Source organism: Mustela nigripes, chromosome 1 (genome assembly GCF_022355385.1).
Source record: "Mustela nigripes isolate SB6536 chromosome 1, MUSNIG.SB6536, whole genome shotgun sequence".
Classification (NCBI taxonomy): Eukaryota; Metazoa; Chordata; class Mammalia; order Carnivora; family Mustelidae; genus Mustela; species Mustela nigripes.
Genome location: NC_081557.1, coordinates 138,135,394 through 138,150,864, shown reverse-complemented (window position 1 = coordinate 138,150,864; position 15,471 = coordinate 138,135,394). Strand labels below are relative to the sequence as shown.

The 15,471-nt window shown below is 39.4% G+C and overlaps 1 protein-coding gene across 2 annotated transcripts in view; it reads right to left on the bottom strand.

Moving 5' to 3' along the window:
• The window catches only part of MARCHF1 (membrane associated ring-CH-type finger 1), a 916,809-nt gene that overhangs the window by 81,712 nt on the left and 819,626 nt on the right, over positions 1–15,471 (bottom strand). Inside the window, exons 5-6 of one of the 2 annotated variants that reach the window (XM_059374251.1) lie at positions 9,357–9,436; positions 8,316–9,080 (exon numbers count right to left, since the gene is read on the bottom strand). In XM_059374251.1, the coding sequence (XP_059230234.1) occupies positions 8,316–9,080; positions 9,357–9,436 (845 nt within the window). The remainder of the gene's footprint in view (positions 1–8,315; positions 9,081–9,356; positions 9,437–15,471) is intronic. The other variant, XM_059374241.1, reaches the window with a different exon arrangement.

The window sequence follows — 15,471 nt, the reverse complement described above, 5'->3', positions numbered from 1 at the left end:
CCTAATCTTCATGCAAACTTGCAAAAGCCTCTTCTGAACTCTTCTGGATGTCTCTCTGTGGATAATTGTCTTGTGCCTCAAACTGTTTATTTATAAAACTGAACTCATCTCCTCCTTTTAAATCTGTCTCTCAAGCAGTGTGTTCTCTCAATAGTAAAGGATCCTATAATCTACCATTTTCTAAATCGGAAACTTGAGATCGGATATCTATGTAAGTTATCATTGAATCCTGTTTGATTTGTTTGATTTACTTTCATAATACTTTAAAAATACATCTACTTTTTTAAAACTATTTTTTTTAAAGATTTATGTATTTATTTGAGAAAGCAAGAGAGTTTGAGCATGTCCACAAGCCAGGGGAGGGGCAGTGGGAGGGAATCTTCAAGCAGACTCCACGCTGTTGGGGGGCCGGTGCTCAGGACTTGATCCCATGACTTATGAAATCATGACCCAAGCTGAAACCAAGAGTCAGAAGCTTAATAGAGCAAGCTTCCCAGGTGCCCCTCCATGGGCTTCTTTTTATTCTACAGCCACCATCAGCTCTTTGCTGGGACACAACTGTCTCTCTCTCTCTCTCTCTCTCTCTCTCTCTCTTTTTTTTAAGATTTTATTTATTTGAGAGACAGAGAACACGAGAGAGTGGGGTGAGGGGCAAAAGTAGAAGCATACTCCCCAGTGAGCAGGGAGCCTGATATGGGGCTCGATGTGGGGACTCCAGCATCATGATCTGAGCCAAAGGCAGATGCCTGACCGCCTGAGCCACTCAGGTGCCCCACAGCAGTGTCTCTCTAACTGGTTTCCTTTCCCTTCAGTCTTTCCCTCTCCAGTCTGTTTTCCAACAGCAGCTTGAGTGGTCTTCCAGAATACTAAGCTAACGGCGTCATTCTTTTTACTTAAAAGTCTATAAAATTTACGCTTGTCATTAAAATACTGTCTAAACTCCTACCTATTGTTGATAAAGAATTCCATGGTTAACTACCATTCCCCTCCTCCTACTTGATACAAGGCCAGAGTGACATCATTTTATGCCTGATCTCACTCATCTCTGTGGTTTAATATATGCCATATCTTTTTCCTAGAACAGATTACCCCTTCTCTCTGCTTAACTTATTCTCCTTTGGATTTCTTCCTGATTATTAGTTTCCCAGGGAAACTTGTTTTGTTCTGTTAGATGCAATATGTTCCTTTAGCTTCATTCATGTTTTTTTTTTATTTGTTTGTTGTTTACATTTGCCTCTTTAATTATTTGTTTTACTAAACATATATACCATTATATACAATTATAAGTTAATGAGGGATGGGACCAATACCATATCTTCCACTGTATTTCCAGCCTCTAGAACACTTGATAAAGATTAAAATTCCCCCCAAATAGTTGTTCACTGTGATCTAAATCAATCTTACAATTGCACCATTTGTCAAAAACATCAAAACTACTCAGAAAATAGTTTTTTATTAGGAAAATTTTAAGTTTTAGAAATATTCTCTTTCCATTTTCCCACGCCTGGTATAAAGTTATTGCAACTTGTAAGAATTAAACAAATAAAAAAATAGATGATTTTTACCATTTTCTCATTTTCCTCAAAAAACTTAAAATGAGAATATGCATAATGAAGGCTTTAGCAAAGCAATATAAAGTGTAACTTCAAACTCACCATCCAACCCAGGCTAGACTAGATCATTATCAGGAATTATTTTGGGGGTCTTCCTCTTTTAAATAAGCCATTGATGGAATTAAATATACTTTATTTGTTTTGCCCTGTACCACTCAGTTTACATTGTTCCCATGGCTTTTGTATCTCCTCTTTTGGCATCCTCTAATTTTGAAGCCATTTCAAGAATTCTTTTTGGGCAGTTGCTACATGCTAGAATTATTCTGAGTACTGTAGAGAGCCCAAAAAAGGAAAAGACACAATTCCTACTTCAAGGAGCTTAGTCTATAGGAAACAGAACTAACACACATGAAGACGTTAGAAAATAGGTGAATTCTAAGTAAATCAACTACAAGAGGTTATGGGAATCTGAAGAAAGGAAAGATCACTTTGGACCACGATAATTTGGGCAAGCTGTATGGATAGGATAAAAACGAGATGAGTGTTTAAGTATATCTAAATGTGGGCATTTGGAGAGGAAGAGAAAGACCCTGGGAAGGGGGAGAGCCACCTGGATGGTAGTTCAGTGCTACTCTTTTGTTTGTTTTTTCCTGCTTAGAATTCTTGTCCCACCTCTTCTGGTACTGATGCTATTATTTTTGTTACTGAAATGTCTTTTCCCCAATTCAAAAGGTCCTGGAGGGGTTGCCAATAGTCACATTTTAAATCCAACCTTTCCATCTAAGGGCATGGTCTGGGCATAGTGCCCAAGGCCCCTGGTGACCGTGATCAGCCCAAGAATGTGACCTAGGGCAGGCTAATTCTATTCCATCCCTGGGAATGAATGTGTAACTGCTTGAAGAGAACATTTCTCTTTTCTGTTAAGTCATGTCTGGTAAAATGTAAACCTAAAGCTATTTCTGCCCACACTGTCTCTTCCCTCTGCTGTGCAGAGGAAGTTTGCCTGCAGTTGAAGAAAATGAGAACACACAGAGAAAGAGAACCACATTGTTTGAATCTCTGCAGCCTCTGAAGCCATCTGTATACCTGGATTTCCTATGTCTGTGGCTAATACATCCCTTTCTTGTTTAAGCTCATTTGAATTGGTTTCAGTCAATTTTAACCTGGTAGAAGAGTCCTGACCAAAAGAGGTAGTAGGCTGATGGGTGGATGTGGAGAAAGAACAGAAGTGTAAATAAAGAAGAATCAAACTGGGGCATTAGCAATGAGGAAGAGGGCACAAACCAAAAGCAATATCTGGAGGGAAAAATGACGGGGTTTGGTTAGAGACTGGGTATAACCAATGCAGGAGGAAAATAGTCAAAAACTAGAAATTCCGGGTATTTGTGAACTCACTGATAAAAATGGGGGTAGTTGCAATGAGGAAGTGGGTTTGAAGAGACACAATAGGCAAACCATGACATCTGAGTTCCTGCTAAAGTTGGGGCTTTGTCAGTCTATGGTTTTAGTAAGATGACCAGCACTTACTGGTACAACAGCGTAAACTACAAGAAGGTAACCTAACTTTGCTTTATGTCAGCCTTCAATAGAATATGACAAAGAACTATAATTATACTTCCCAAATTCATCTTTTCTTATTTATTTATTTACTCATTTGTTTATTTTAGAGAGGGGGGAAGGGAAGTAGGAGAGGGGGAGGGGGTCTTAAGCAGACTTCACGTAGAGTGCAGAGCCCAACGTGGTGCATCATCTCACTACTCTGAGATCATGACCTGAGCTGGAATTAAGAATCGATGCTCAACTGACTCCACCACTGAGGCGCCCCCAAACTCATCCTTGCAATTACTTGTTCTCTCTTCCCACCTAAGGCCCAGGAGAAATGTAGCATAGAGCAATGATTCTAAAAATGTGGACCCTTAGATCAGCAACACCTGTATCATTTGGGAACATTTTATAAATGCAAATTCATGGACTCAACCCCAGAGAAGGAATCAGAAACTCTGGGGTGGGTCTAACAATCTGTATTTTTTAAAAAGAGATTTTATTTATTTATTTACTTACTTACTTATCTATTTATTTATTTGAGAGTGAGAGAGAGAGAGTGAGCACACAAGCTGGGGGAACAGCAGAGGTAGAGGGACAAGCAGACTCCCTGCTGAGCAGGGAGCCCGATGTGAGGCTTGATCCCAGAACCCTGGGATCATGACCGGAGCTGAAAGCAGATGCCCAACTGACTGAGCCACCCAGGCTCCGCCAACAATCTACATTTAACAAGTCTTGTGGTCTCTGCTAATGTCCACTAAAGTCTGAGCATGGCTGGTGTACAGTGTGCTTTGTATGCTGGTTCCATACCAGATGAAGTAATCTACTTCTTAGTGCTATCATTTTACATTGTAAGAATAATTCCCTTGGAAAAACTCATTTTCCTTAATCTACTCATTCAAAAAGTGTATGTTGAATATATTCTAACTGTCAGGCACTGGTCCAGGCACTGTGGAAACTGGAATAAATCTGAAACAGTTCATCACAAAAATACCCACATATTAGCTTAAAATTAATTAATTAAAATTATGCTATGGAAGTGATTCCCAGGAGACTTGAGTGTTGAGCGTCATGAAGGTATCCCTAAAGAAATTACATTTCAAGCAAAAAAGCATGACTAGGAGTTATTCTGGTGAAGGGCAGAGAGAGTAATGTGAAGGCATTCTAGGCCCTGAAAGGGATAGGCCTAGGCACTTTCAGGGAACTAAAGACAGACCAGTATGAACAGGTCTTCATTAATGATGGGTGTTGAAGCTGGAGAGGTGGATCTGATAGACGGATCATGCATGGATTTGTAAATCATATTAAAGATTCTGAAGTTACCACTGAGGGCTATTAAGAAGCCACTGAAAAGCCTCAAACGTGGGCTAACATGATCTAATCCATATTTTAAACCCCCTTTTTTTTCAAATGAAAAAGGCAAAGCCTTTCCCACCACACGCTATAGGTGTTAACAGCACGACTTAAATTCCCTGTAAGCTCTAATTGGCTAATAGAGAAACTTTCTCTGAATAAGGCTTTGATGAGGGTGGGAAAGAGCATAGCGTGCCCTTGCAGGGACCAAATGCTGGGAACAGAAAAGGAGGAAGGGTCTGGGAGCTTCTGCTTTGTGGTTCTGGCTGAGGCTGGTTCTGCCCGTGCATGTCTGAAGCAGCCGGAGTGCAAGTTCTTAGGCAATTGCCGCCTCTCTCCCTTGCACAGGGGTACACTGGTGCTCAGACTGTGTCCATCTGGAGGCCTTTTTCCTATAAATGATTTCATTCAGAAATTTCACTCACTTCCCAGGCATCACAATCACCTGACTGAGAATGATACCCCGTTTATATGTGCTCCCCGGCCTTCAGGAGATTTTCGTTATTAGCATCTTCATGCTATTGCCCTGTGCTAATATGTCATGTTAATAACAACTGAAAATATGCAGTTGTTTCGTGGCAAACTGTGTATAGTTCAGGAATGCTTGAACAATTCTATGGAATTGTGACTGTGACTGCTCTCCTACCTCTCAGGGACATGTCTCAGTGTGCTGGACAGCTGACCCCGCAATGTCACTGCAACCACAAACAGTCTGCCTATAATGGAACTCATCATGTCTTTCCCAAACCATCTCCCTCTGGCCTCTTCTGCCTTTGTCAGTAGCAGCAGCATTTCCTGTCTCCCAAGTTTCAAGGTTTGGAGTCACCCTGACTCCTTTGTCTTATGCTCTCACCAATTCCAAGCACCAGGATTGTTTCCCATCCCTGGGTGGAATGACAGCATGCCATGTGTTCCTCCCTTTCATTCCCCTTTATCATCCTAATCCTATTTACCACAAAGCAGGATACATTCTCCCTTGTTGCAACTTTTTCTCCTAAATCTAGATCTCTTTCTCAATACACCCCCAGAGACATTGTGACTGTGACTGTATATGTTATTCTTCATTAGGCCTGTTTTATTGCACAAAGGCTGGTCTGTATTATATTTTGCAGCGAAATAATTTTTTTAAAGGAATATTATGTAGAACCTCATTATATACAGAGATAATCATGCAACTTTTCTGGCTGAAGATGGGCGAAGAAGAACACAATCCCTTTGATCTGTTCTCAGTTTCTGAGGTGGCCTCTTTGGTACCCAAAGGCTCACTGAGGCAGCAGGAAAACAAACATGTGTAGAACACAGTCAAACTCTTTGGAAAGATATGCATGTTTTCTTTACAAGGTCTTTAATTTTTTTTTTTTTTTTTAGTTGATATCTATGTAAACTCTCCAACCTAGTCATATAAGGTCACACAAAATTCTTCAGTGCAGAGTGTCACTCCCTCATCTCTGTCTGGGCTCATGGTGTTTGCCCTGCTCTGGGTGCCTGCAATGTCCGGTGTGCAGCTCTGCCAATCTAATTCTAATTTTCTTTGTCTCAATCCCACCTCTTAACAGGGTTTCCAGATTGTTCCAGCTCTCAGAAGTTTTTCTGTCTTCAAATTTCTGCAGTATTCCTTTTTTTTTTTTAATTCACTCTGTACTATCTTGAATTTGTATCTTTTCAGGTGTGTGTTCAATTTCTCCCACTTAGATAACAGGCCACTTAAGGGAATAATCACCTCTTTTGTTGCTTTTTGCTCTCAGCGTCCAGTATAATACACAGTCTCTGTATTTACTTAGTGGGTATATTTTGATGATAACCTGCAGCAAGAAATAATAAGTATGGGCCCATCGATCACACTTCCATTAATAGAAGTCTAAGTTAAATATCCTGTCTTTGAAAATGTTCCTCCAGAGCAGTGCTTTTAAGTTAGGAGGATCAGCCACTATGACTTTAATTGCAAGCATTACTTTTTTCTCCAATTACCATTAAGCCCACAACTAGCTTCTTTCATTAAATTATGCTGGAAATAGATTCGGGGAATGACAACAGATGGCTGTATGTGGGGAGTTCTTGGTTTAGACTGGAAATACTGTTTTATCCCATACCCCAATATTTTAGACAAGTCATACTTAAATCATATTCCAAAGATTACAAGAAACTTACATTAATATATAAATCAAATGGTGTCACTTCTTTGTGATGTCTGAGCATGTTGGGCATGGCTCTCTTCTCTTCTCCCCTCTCAAACCACCACCCACTCCCCGCAACCATTACACCCAGGCCACAGTGGCTCACTTTCAGTTCCCTGGATTGCTAAACTCCTTCCCTCCTCCTGGTTTGGTGTAGTAGCCCCTTCTGCCTCAATGGTTCTCCCGTTTCTTTCCTTGATCAATTCTTGTCATTCTTTGAGCCTCAGTCAGCTTGTCACCTCTTTAAGAGAGTTCTCTGATCTCTCAGATTAGGTGAGGCTTCCTTTTTATGTGCTTTCATATTCCTCATCACGACCTTAATTATGTATCAACTGTGAAATAGTTTCTTTTGTTTCTCTGTTCCCCCTTAGACTATAAACTCTAATCTCAGGCACTATAATATTTCCAATGCCAAGAATTGATGCATAACAGGTGCTTGAATGAACAAATCAATGAGCATTTTAAGAAAATCTTATAAAACTTTCTGAGAAACAAACTATTATTATTTACATCCAGACCTCAAATTTCCTTGTCCAGTCTTAAATAGACATGGACAGCATTCTTGGGGTCACGTTATTGGCAAGCGACACTCATACATGTGTTATAAAGTAACTTTAACTGTCATAAAACAAGCCCAAACAACCAAGCATGATGTAACAAAACTTCACTTAACCAACGTAAATGACTAGGGGATAACATGAATGTGTAAAACTAGCTGTTTTGTTTAAAACCATCTGACTTATGCACACTAGCATGGGTATTCCTATAGTTCTTATTCACTTTAAGTTATTTTGAATATGTATATGGTTAAAAGAGCAAGAAAGGAGTCTCAGAGCTATGAAATATCTACATGTTGAAACATTTTAGTACATGATTATCACTAAAGTTAATGTGTTCTCCTTCCCTGAAGGCTCTGGACACCCCACTGATACGTCCATGACCTGTTTCTGTGGCCTTTCAGTCTTGAATTACCCCGCTGAGTCAGACAATTGGAGAACAAATTAGCACCAACTGTAGAGATTTTTCTGATAAAAAAAAATCTGACCTTAAAAAACCCAACCGTTAAATATCTTTCTGTCAGGATGCTAACAGTTCACTGAATTTGCATTAAAGGATCTAAGGTTTCATACACTCTCACTCATATTTCTTCCACTGGTCTTATCTTTTTTTTTTAAGATTTTATTTATTTATTTTTTCGACAGAGAGAGATAACAAGTAGGCAGAGAGGCAGGCAGAGAGAGAGAGAGAGAGAAAAGCAGGCTCCCCGCTGAGCAAAGAGCCCAGTGCGGGGCTCTATCCCAAGACCCTGAGATCAAGACCCGAGGGGAAGGCAGCAGCTTAACCCACTGAGCCACCCAGGCGCCCCCCACTGGTCTTATCTTAACTAGAATGGGTACCAGATCCAACTGGTTTGTCAGTCCATTTACCAAGATAAATCACTGTCCTATTAGGGGAAGGGTAAAGGGGAAATCTAATTCTATTCTGGAACAGCTTCCAAACCCATGGATGCTTCCCTATTATTTCTTCTTATTCCCACACCCACCTTTTCTTGTTTTATCACCTTAGATCCAACCAGACAAATAACAGCATGAATACATGTTAGGTTGTGAGGGGTGAGGTCAAACACACCCCTAACTCACAGCGGGAAGAAATGCATGTGGATGGCATCACGTCTTTCTCTATAGTGACTGACCTGCATATTTTTAAATTATCAGACTGGTCATGGTAGGTGGCAGAAGGCTTCTGCTTAGAGTTATTCACCAGGAATCCAGCAGTGTCCACATACTTGCCGTCTTCTGCTACTGCCAATATATCAGTGCTGGAATCTGCTTCTGAAGATCTTTTCTGGATTGTTTCATGTTGCCCAAGATGGGGCAAGAGCCACAGATCCCTGTGGTGGTATCTTCCTTTGCTCTCCTTGTGCTCTCTTGAGGACCTCTTAATCTCAAAGGATCCCCGTGGGTGAGAAAGACTGCATTCTTGGTACCTTGTTCCTTTTCCTCTGCAGAGATTTAAAGAGCAACCCTCACAGTCATTCAGCTCTTTTTGCTTTTTACCTGTGGTTTCCACATCTACCAGATCCATTCCATGAGGAGCAGAAGGCCCAGCTGCATTTCCACATGGCTTATTGCCATTTCTCCTTCTTCTCCGTGAGAGTCGGAATTTAACTTGGGCTCTTCTTTTCGCCTGAATCCAGTGAGTCTCATCTGTGGAAGATGAATCTGAAGAAGTAGCGTAAAGCTCGCTCCATCTGGCACTTGTGATTTGGAGGGGAAAATCATTTCTTCTCCCTTTTGTTTGTTCTTCTGCAGCCTCGTATCTCTCAGAGGCCCTCCTCCTCCTCCTAGGCCTCTGTTTTACTGATTTCTTACCAGACTCCTTCCTAGCAGGGCTCAGCACCACGACAGGGGTGCATTGCTCAAACGCATCTTCTGACATGTCATGCAAGATGGCAGATCTAGACAAAGCAGCAGGCAAAGGATGGGAGATGGGAATGGAGAGGAGAGCCACAGGAAAACAGAGAGAGAGAATGATGAAAATGACAGCATGAGCAGACGTTGGTAAATAAAGATCAAATGAAGAAAAGGTACTAAAGGGGAAAAATTAAGCCAGTATAAATTGTCCATGGACAATGTAAGGCAGAAGCAAGAGCCACACAGTTTTGGAACATAAAAGAAGACTACAGAACATTGGTTTAAACGAGATTAAATAGTATCATTTGCTGAGCACTTACCTGCAGATGTCCTGAGTGGATGGACAGACAGACAATCTTGACTGGCTCCTGGGAGCTGTCCCTGTTGTTGGGCTGCTTGCCTGGAGAAACAAGTTAGATAATTTGGCATCTTGGTTAAGGTAATACATGGTCGAGATCTTGCTTTTTTTCCACATATTTAAAAAATTACAACAAACGTGGCTGCCGGTCATGTTGCTCATAACGCAGCTCACAACGTATAGGAAGTCAGAGGGTTCGTTTTGCAAAAGTAAAACTTATTTGAGGAACTTGGAACAGCTGAGATGCTCTGCCACTTTGCTGTTGCTTCATTTATGAGAGAGGAAGATGATTCCACAAGTTTCTGTTCTATTTACTGTAAACATTTGAGTGGAATGCTTCCATTTGCCTTGGAAACAGGGGGTAACATCTGAATATTCTATAATAAAAAGGACATAAAGGCTATTATGGGATAAGGATGATAAAAATCTGGGAAGTCTAAATAATCAAATAGCCATTAGATTGCTAGATACTGCCTGGGAATAAAGTGAAGTCACATCAAGGACCTATGAGATAATACATGTGAAAAAATTTTGTAATATAAATATATATATTATATATATATATATTTTAAAGATTTTATTTATTTGACAGACAGAGATCACAAGTAAGCAGAGAGGCAGGCGGGGGTGGGGGGAAGCAGGCTCCCTACTGAGCAAAGAGCCCGATGTAGGGCTTGATCCCAGAACCCGGGATCATGACCCGAGCTAAAGGCAGAGGCTTTAACCCACTGAGCCACCCAGGCCCCCCACATTTTGAAATATTTAGAAGCCTATAGTTATTACTATTATTATTTCATCACAGAAACGAATAAAATCCATCCATCACAACATTATTGACCTATCATATCTTTTAACCCTGTGACTGTATGGAGGCTGAGAAAAACAGAGCTTGAAATAATTCAGATTGTTAGCACAAAGCTGAGCACATTTCACCAAACTCCTGCCTTTGAAATGCATCTTCTTCACTGCATTTGACTTCTTTAACCTGTTATATTTAATACAGATGATGCTGATAAATCAAAGGCTAGAATGTGTGGAGAATTGGCTACTTGCCAGGCATCTTGCTGTGGCTTTGTCAACTATCTCCTAAATCCTTACAATAATCTCACCAGGGGGAAACTGTAACAACTAACAGTTTTGAATGAATAGGATGTGCCAATCACTGTCGGTGAATTTTCATTTGTCCATTCATTAATACACATGAGAAGCAAGTGTGTTGATTGCTGTGATTATTTCCATGTCAGCGATAAGGAAGCTGAGAAGTCAGTGCTGCTTCTCATGAGTAGGTGCTGGAACAGAGGTTTGGGATGAGGAATCTCGTCCTTTCATTTGTTCTCTTACCCACCTGGGAATATACTTCTGCTTTACACAGGAGGAAACTAAGGTGGTCCCTCACCAAGGACCAAGGCTTCTAGAAGATGGAAAAGGCTAGAAAATGGGATCCCCTCTAGACCCTTCAGAAGGAACGCAGCCTGGCTGACACCTCGATTTTGGTTCAGTGAGACCCATGTTTGACTTTGACCTCCAAAGCCATAAGATGATAAAGTGCTGTTTTAATTCAACAAGTTTGTGGCAATTTGTCAAAGAGTCGTAGGAAACTCTTATAGGAGATGAGACTTGAGCCAATCTAAAAGGCAAGTAGGAGTTATTATAGAAGGATTAAAAAATATTCTAGGCAGAGGACACGGGGGCCAAGGGGGTAGTATGGTGTTCTCAGCGTTTTCCCACAGATTGATTTACATCTGCACATTTCTGACTTCTAATTTTCAGAGGCTTCCCTATCAATCCATGAAGACTGCATTTTTAATATTTGTATGTCATCTTTGAACACCAGTCCATGTTTGATTATATCCTTCAATATTTCTATCAAAACTCATTTTTTCAATTTTTTAAATCCAGATTAACTTCATTTCTGCATCCACTGAACAGGTATATAGTGAATTTTTGTAAAAAACAAGCATTTATGTACTCTATGCAGTAAACAGTAAGTTTTATTAGATTGCACACCACTTATCCCACACACAACCATTGATGTTAGTAGTGAGTTCTGCACGCAAGCAGTCACTGAATAAAGTGAAATTTACTACATGTTCTCTTTAGAAAAAAAAAAAAGTAGTGAAGCCCAAAAGTGACCTCAGATCACTGATGATATAAAAGTGAACCAAAATACGTTGAGCATCATAATGGCTATCTAAGGCTAGTTAATGACATGTTGAAGACCATTCTATGAAGGTGTACAAGGAAAGGAAGATGAAACAGACATAATCATAATAAAAACTTTCATCATCTCACAGGTCTGAGCAAATGTATGTTCCACAACTAGAAAGTAATTAGTCAATGAATAATAACACAGAATGTTAAAAAAACATGTAGCTTCCCTTTGGAGGGTTTTTTGGTCCACCATGAGAAGGAATCAAATAGCATTTATGTCTATAAACCTTACGTATTTTGAAGGAAATAGAACTCATCCTTATGATGATTTCTTTAAGAATCATCAAGAATCTTCAAACCACTCATAGCCAATATTAATTTATATGTATTCAGTTTGGTGGTAGGGCAGATGCTGTAGTCTTGGCTATTGTGGCAGATGCTGTTAATGTCCATGCCATCCCCCGGGCTTTCTCTGAGTTCACCTGGGCACTGACTGATTCCCACCTGAGTGCTTGCACCTCCTGGGTTCAATGCCCTGGGTCTTTGGTACCATGTGTTCTCACTTGGCTACACACAGACACAACCTTAAAGTGTGGCATAAACTAAAACCTCTGGGGACAATTCTTGGACTGAAGTCAGTGGCTATAGTCCATGTCTAGATTTTCCATTCTCTCAAAGGATGGTTCAAAGTGACTTATAGTTTTTCAGAAGGTCCCAAGCTGGATTATGGCTCCATGGACCCTAGCTCACCAACACACCCCTTTATAAACATTTCCCCCTTTCTCTCTGTCTTACTTTAGCCAAGTCTGTGGTGCTTCCTGGGATCATTTCCTAGAAAAACTACCTGCACCCTAGTAAGACAGTGGGATCTATTTAACCACCTGATTGATGCAAAATTAACCCTAGCTTATGTCACTTTAGATATATTTGTTTAGCAACATGAATTAAAGGTCCATTATGTAATAGATATTATGGTGATTTCTGGGAATAAAGAAAAGATAGCATCCTGAAGGAGCTTCTTGGTTAGTGGAAAAGAGATTCAAATGAACAGGCAATTTTAATACAGTCTCATCTGTCCTGGTAATCTGGCAATGGGAGTTCTGATGAAGGAAGGGTACCTCAGATGGCATGGAGCAGAGATTTAAAGTGTCCTACAGGAGATGATGCCAGGGCAAGAAAGAGTGAATGTGAACACAGTTTTATAATGACTGGGGGGAGGGTGTTGAGATAAGAAGTGATATAAAGTCAGTCAGTATGAAGGAGTAGACAGAGATCCTATATGTCACATTGAAATTTTTGGATTGTATTCACAAATGAATAGAAAGTCATTGATAGATATTCAGTAGTAAATGGAAATGACTAAATTTGGGCACTAGAAAACTCACATTGGTAGCTGAGAACTGGAAAGTCCAAGAGTGGGACTTGGAAAGAATTAGAGGAAGGAATTAGGATTCAATATATCCAGGATGCAGCTCAGATTGGGAAAAGGTATAGTTTAAACAATATAATCCCAGGGGCACCTGGGTGACTCAGTAGGTTAAGTGACTGCTTTTGGCTCAGGTAATGATCCCAGGGTCCTGGGACTGAGCCCCAAATCAGGATCCCTGCTCTGTGGGGAGCCTGCTTCTTCCTCTCTGTCTGCTTAATGCTCCCCCTGCTTGCGTGCTCTCTCTTTGTCAAATAAATAACATCTTAAAAAAAAAGGATAAAGAATCCCAACTGGTTTTTTATTACAAGTATGATAAAAATTATTTCAAAAATCAGTTGAAAAAAGTAACATGGGGAAATGTTTTCAATGTTCAATGAGAAAATTTTAATAAAGTAAAGTGGGATGAGGGGTTAGAGTACTTTCACCAAATATCAAAACATGGTATGGATCATCAGAAATAAGGAGAGTATGTGTGTTGAAAACTATCTGTCTGTCAATCAATCAATCAATCTATCTATCTATCTATTAGCTTTCTATTCCTTATTTAACAAAGTTACATTTCAAATTAGTGAAAAAGTCCAGGTTATTAAATAAATAGCATGGGCAGAAATGACTAGTCATTCAGAAAAATGTAAAGACTTAAATGTAGTAAAATAAAAATAAAAATAAGAGAAGGAAACACAACTGAGTATGTTTATAATATCATGGAAGGGAATCCCTTTCTTAAGATGCCATGAAATAAAAAAATTAACAGAGGAAAAGACAGTTAAGCATGGTAATTAAAAAAATAAAAACTTCCAATTTATCACACACCAACATTATCCCAGACGAAACACAAAGCCATAAATTGTTGGGGCCAATTCCACGTTAAAACCTGTTAAACCCCTAGGGCCTGCCTGGGCCTGGTTAGCCATAGTGACTCCATGTTGCCTAGGTAGACATTTTGTCGTTTAATAAATGCCTCAGCAGTTACTGATGTCAGTTCCAGGTAACTGTTGCTAAACACACCTGAAGCAAGGCCATTTTGTTTAATAAACACCTCAATGGTTGCTATCGGTTCCAGGTAACTATTACTAAAACACAACACCTAAAACAAGACCAGACAGGTGGAAACATCCAATCAGCCAAAGCCACATACGTAGAGGTCTGAGGTTGTGCCCTATAAAACTAGCCTGTAAGACCAAGGGGTCGTCGCCCTCTTCGGAGGTGTCCCTGAAAAGTCAGTCTGGTTCCTGATGCTTGGCATAAGAATAAAATTTTTGTTAAACCTTTATTCCATGTCCGTCTCGCTCCTTTGATAATGGACCCAACATAAATAATGCCATATTTCACAATATATATGATAACCAAATAGCTATTTTCTATAGTACTCATAGATTTTTTACAAATTAAAAAAAATTGGTTGATCTTAGAAAAAAACGAGCAAGACACACAGATAGTTCACAGGGAGGAACTGCACATGGCTTTTGGCCATGTATAAAAAATGCTCAATCTCAATAAACAAACAAATGCAAATTTAGTTAACAATGGTTTACTTTCACTTAGCGGATAAGCACGTGAAAAAGATTGATCAATACCTAGTGTAGCCAAGACTGGGGACACCAATAATTGCCATATATTGTTGAAATAATTGTAAATTGGCAGAACTTATTTGGAGGGCAATTTGATAAACTTTATTAACATATAAAACGTTTATGGTCTTCAAGTCAGAAATTCTCACAGGAATCATTTTCTTGAAATATTTATTGAAACACTTTTATTGAAACTGCCCGAAGATATGTTCATCATAACAAGAGTGTTCACTATGGTTTTGTTTGTCATAGTAGTAAATTAGAAATGATCTAAATGTCTAGTTCTTAATATTGAAATACATAAGCCATTTAAAAAAATGAGATACACCACATATATGCACACACAAGCTTACACACACACGTGTAGGATATATTTTTATGTGAAAAGTTAAGCTTCAAAACTATATACAGTATGATCTCATTTGGGTGAATAACGCTTTCACAATGAATTCTATCTTGTGAATAGGACACATTTGCAGGAGTGTACATCCAACCATTAGCAGTGATTATTTTTGTGAGGTTGGATTATGAGAACCTTTATTTTTTAGGTTATATATTTTTATAATACTTTAAATTTTAATTTTAATAAAAGGGAAAGTAATTTTTAAAATATTTATTTATTTAAGAGACAGAGAAAGAGAGTAGCAGGGAAGGGTAGAGGAAGAGGCAGAGAGAATCTCAAGCAGACTTTGTGCTGAGCCCAATGTAGGGTTTGATCTCATGAATCCAAGATCATGACCTGAGCTGAAACCAAGAGTCAGACACTCAACTGACTGAGCCACTCAGGTGTCCCAACTTTTTAATCATTTTAATGATGATGTAATAAATGATAACTATTAATATTAAAAAAAACAAGATTGGTATTTTTTCCCCTACTATTTAAGTGATAAAATCTTTGCTTATTTAGTCTCTTTGAATTCCACTTT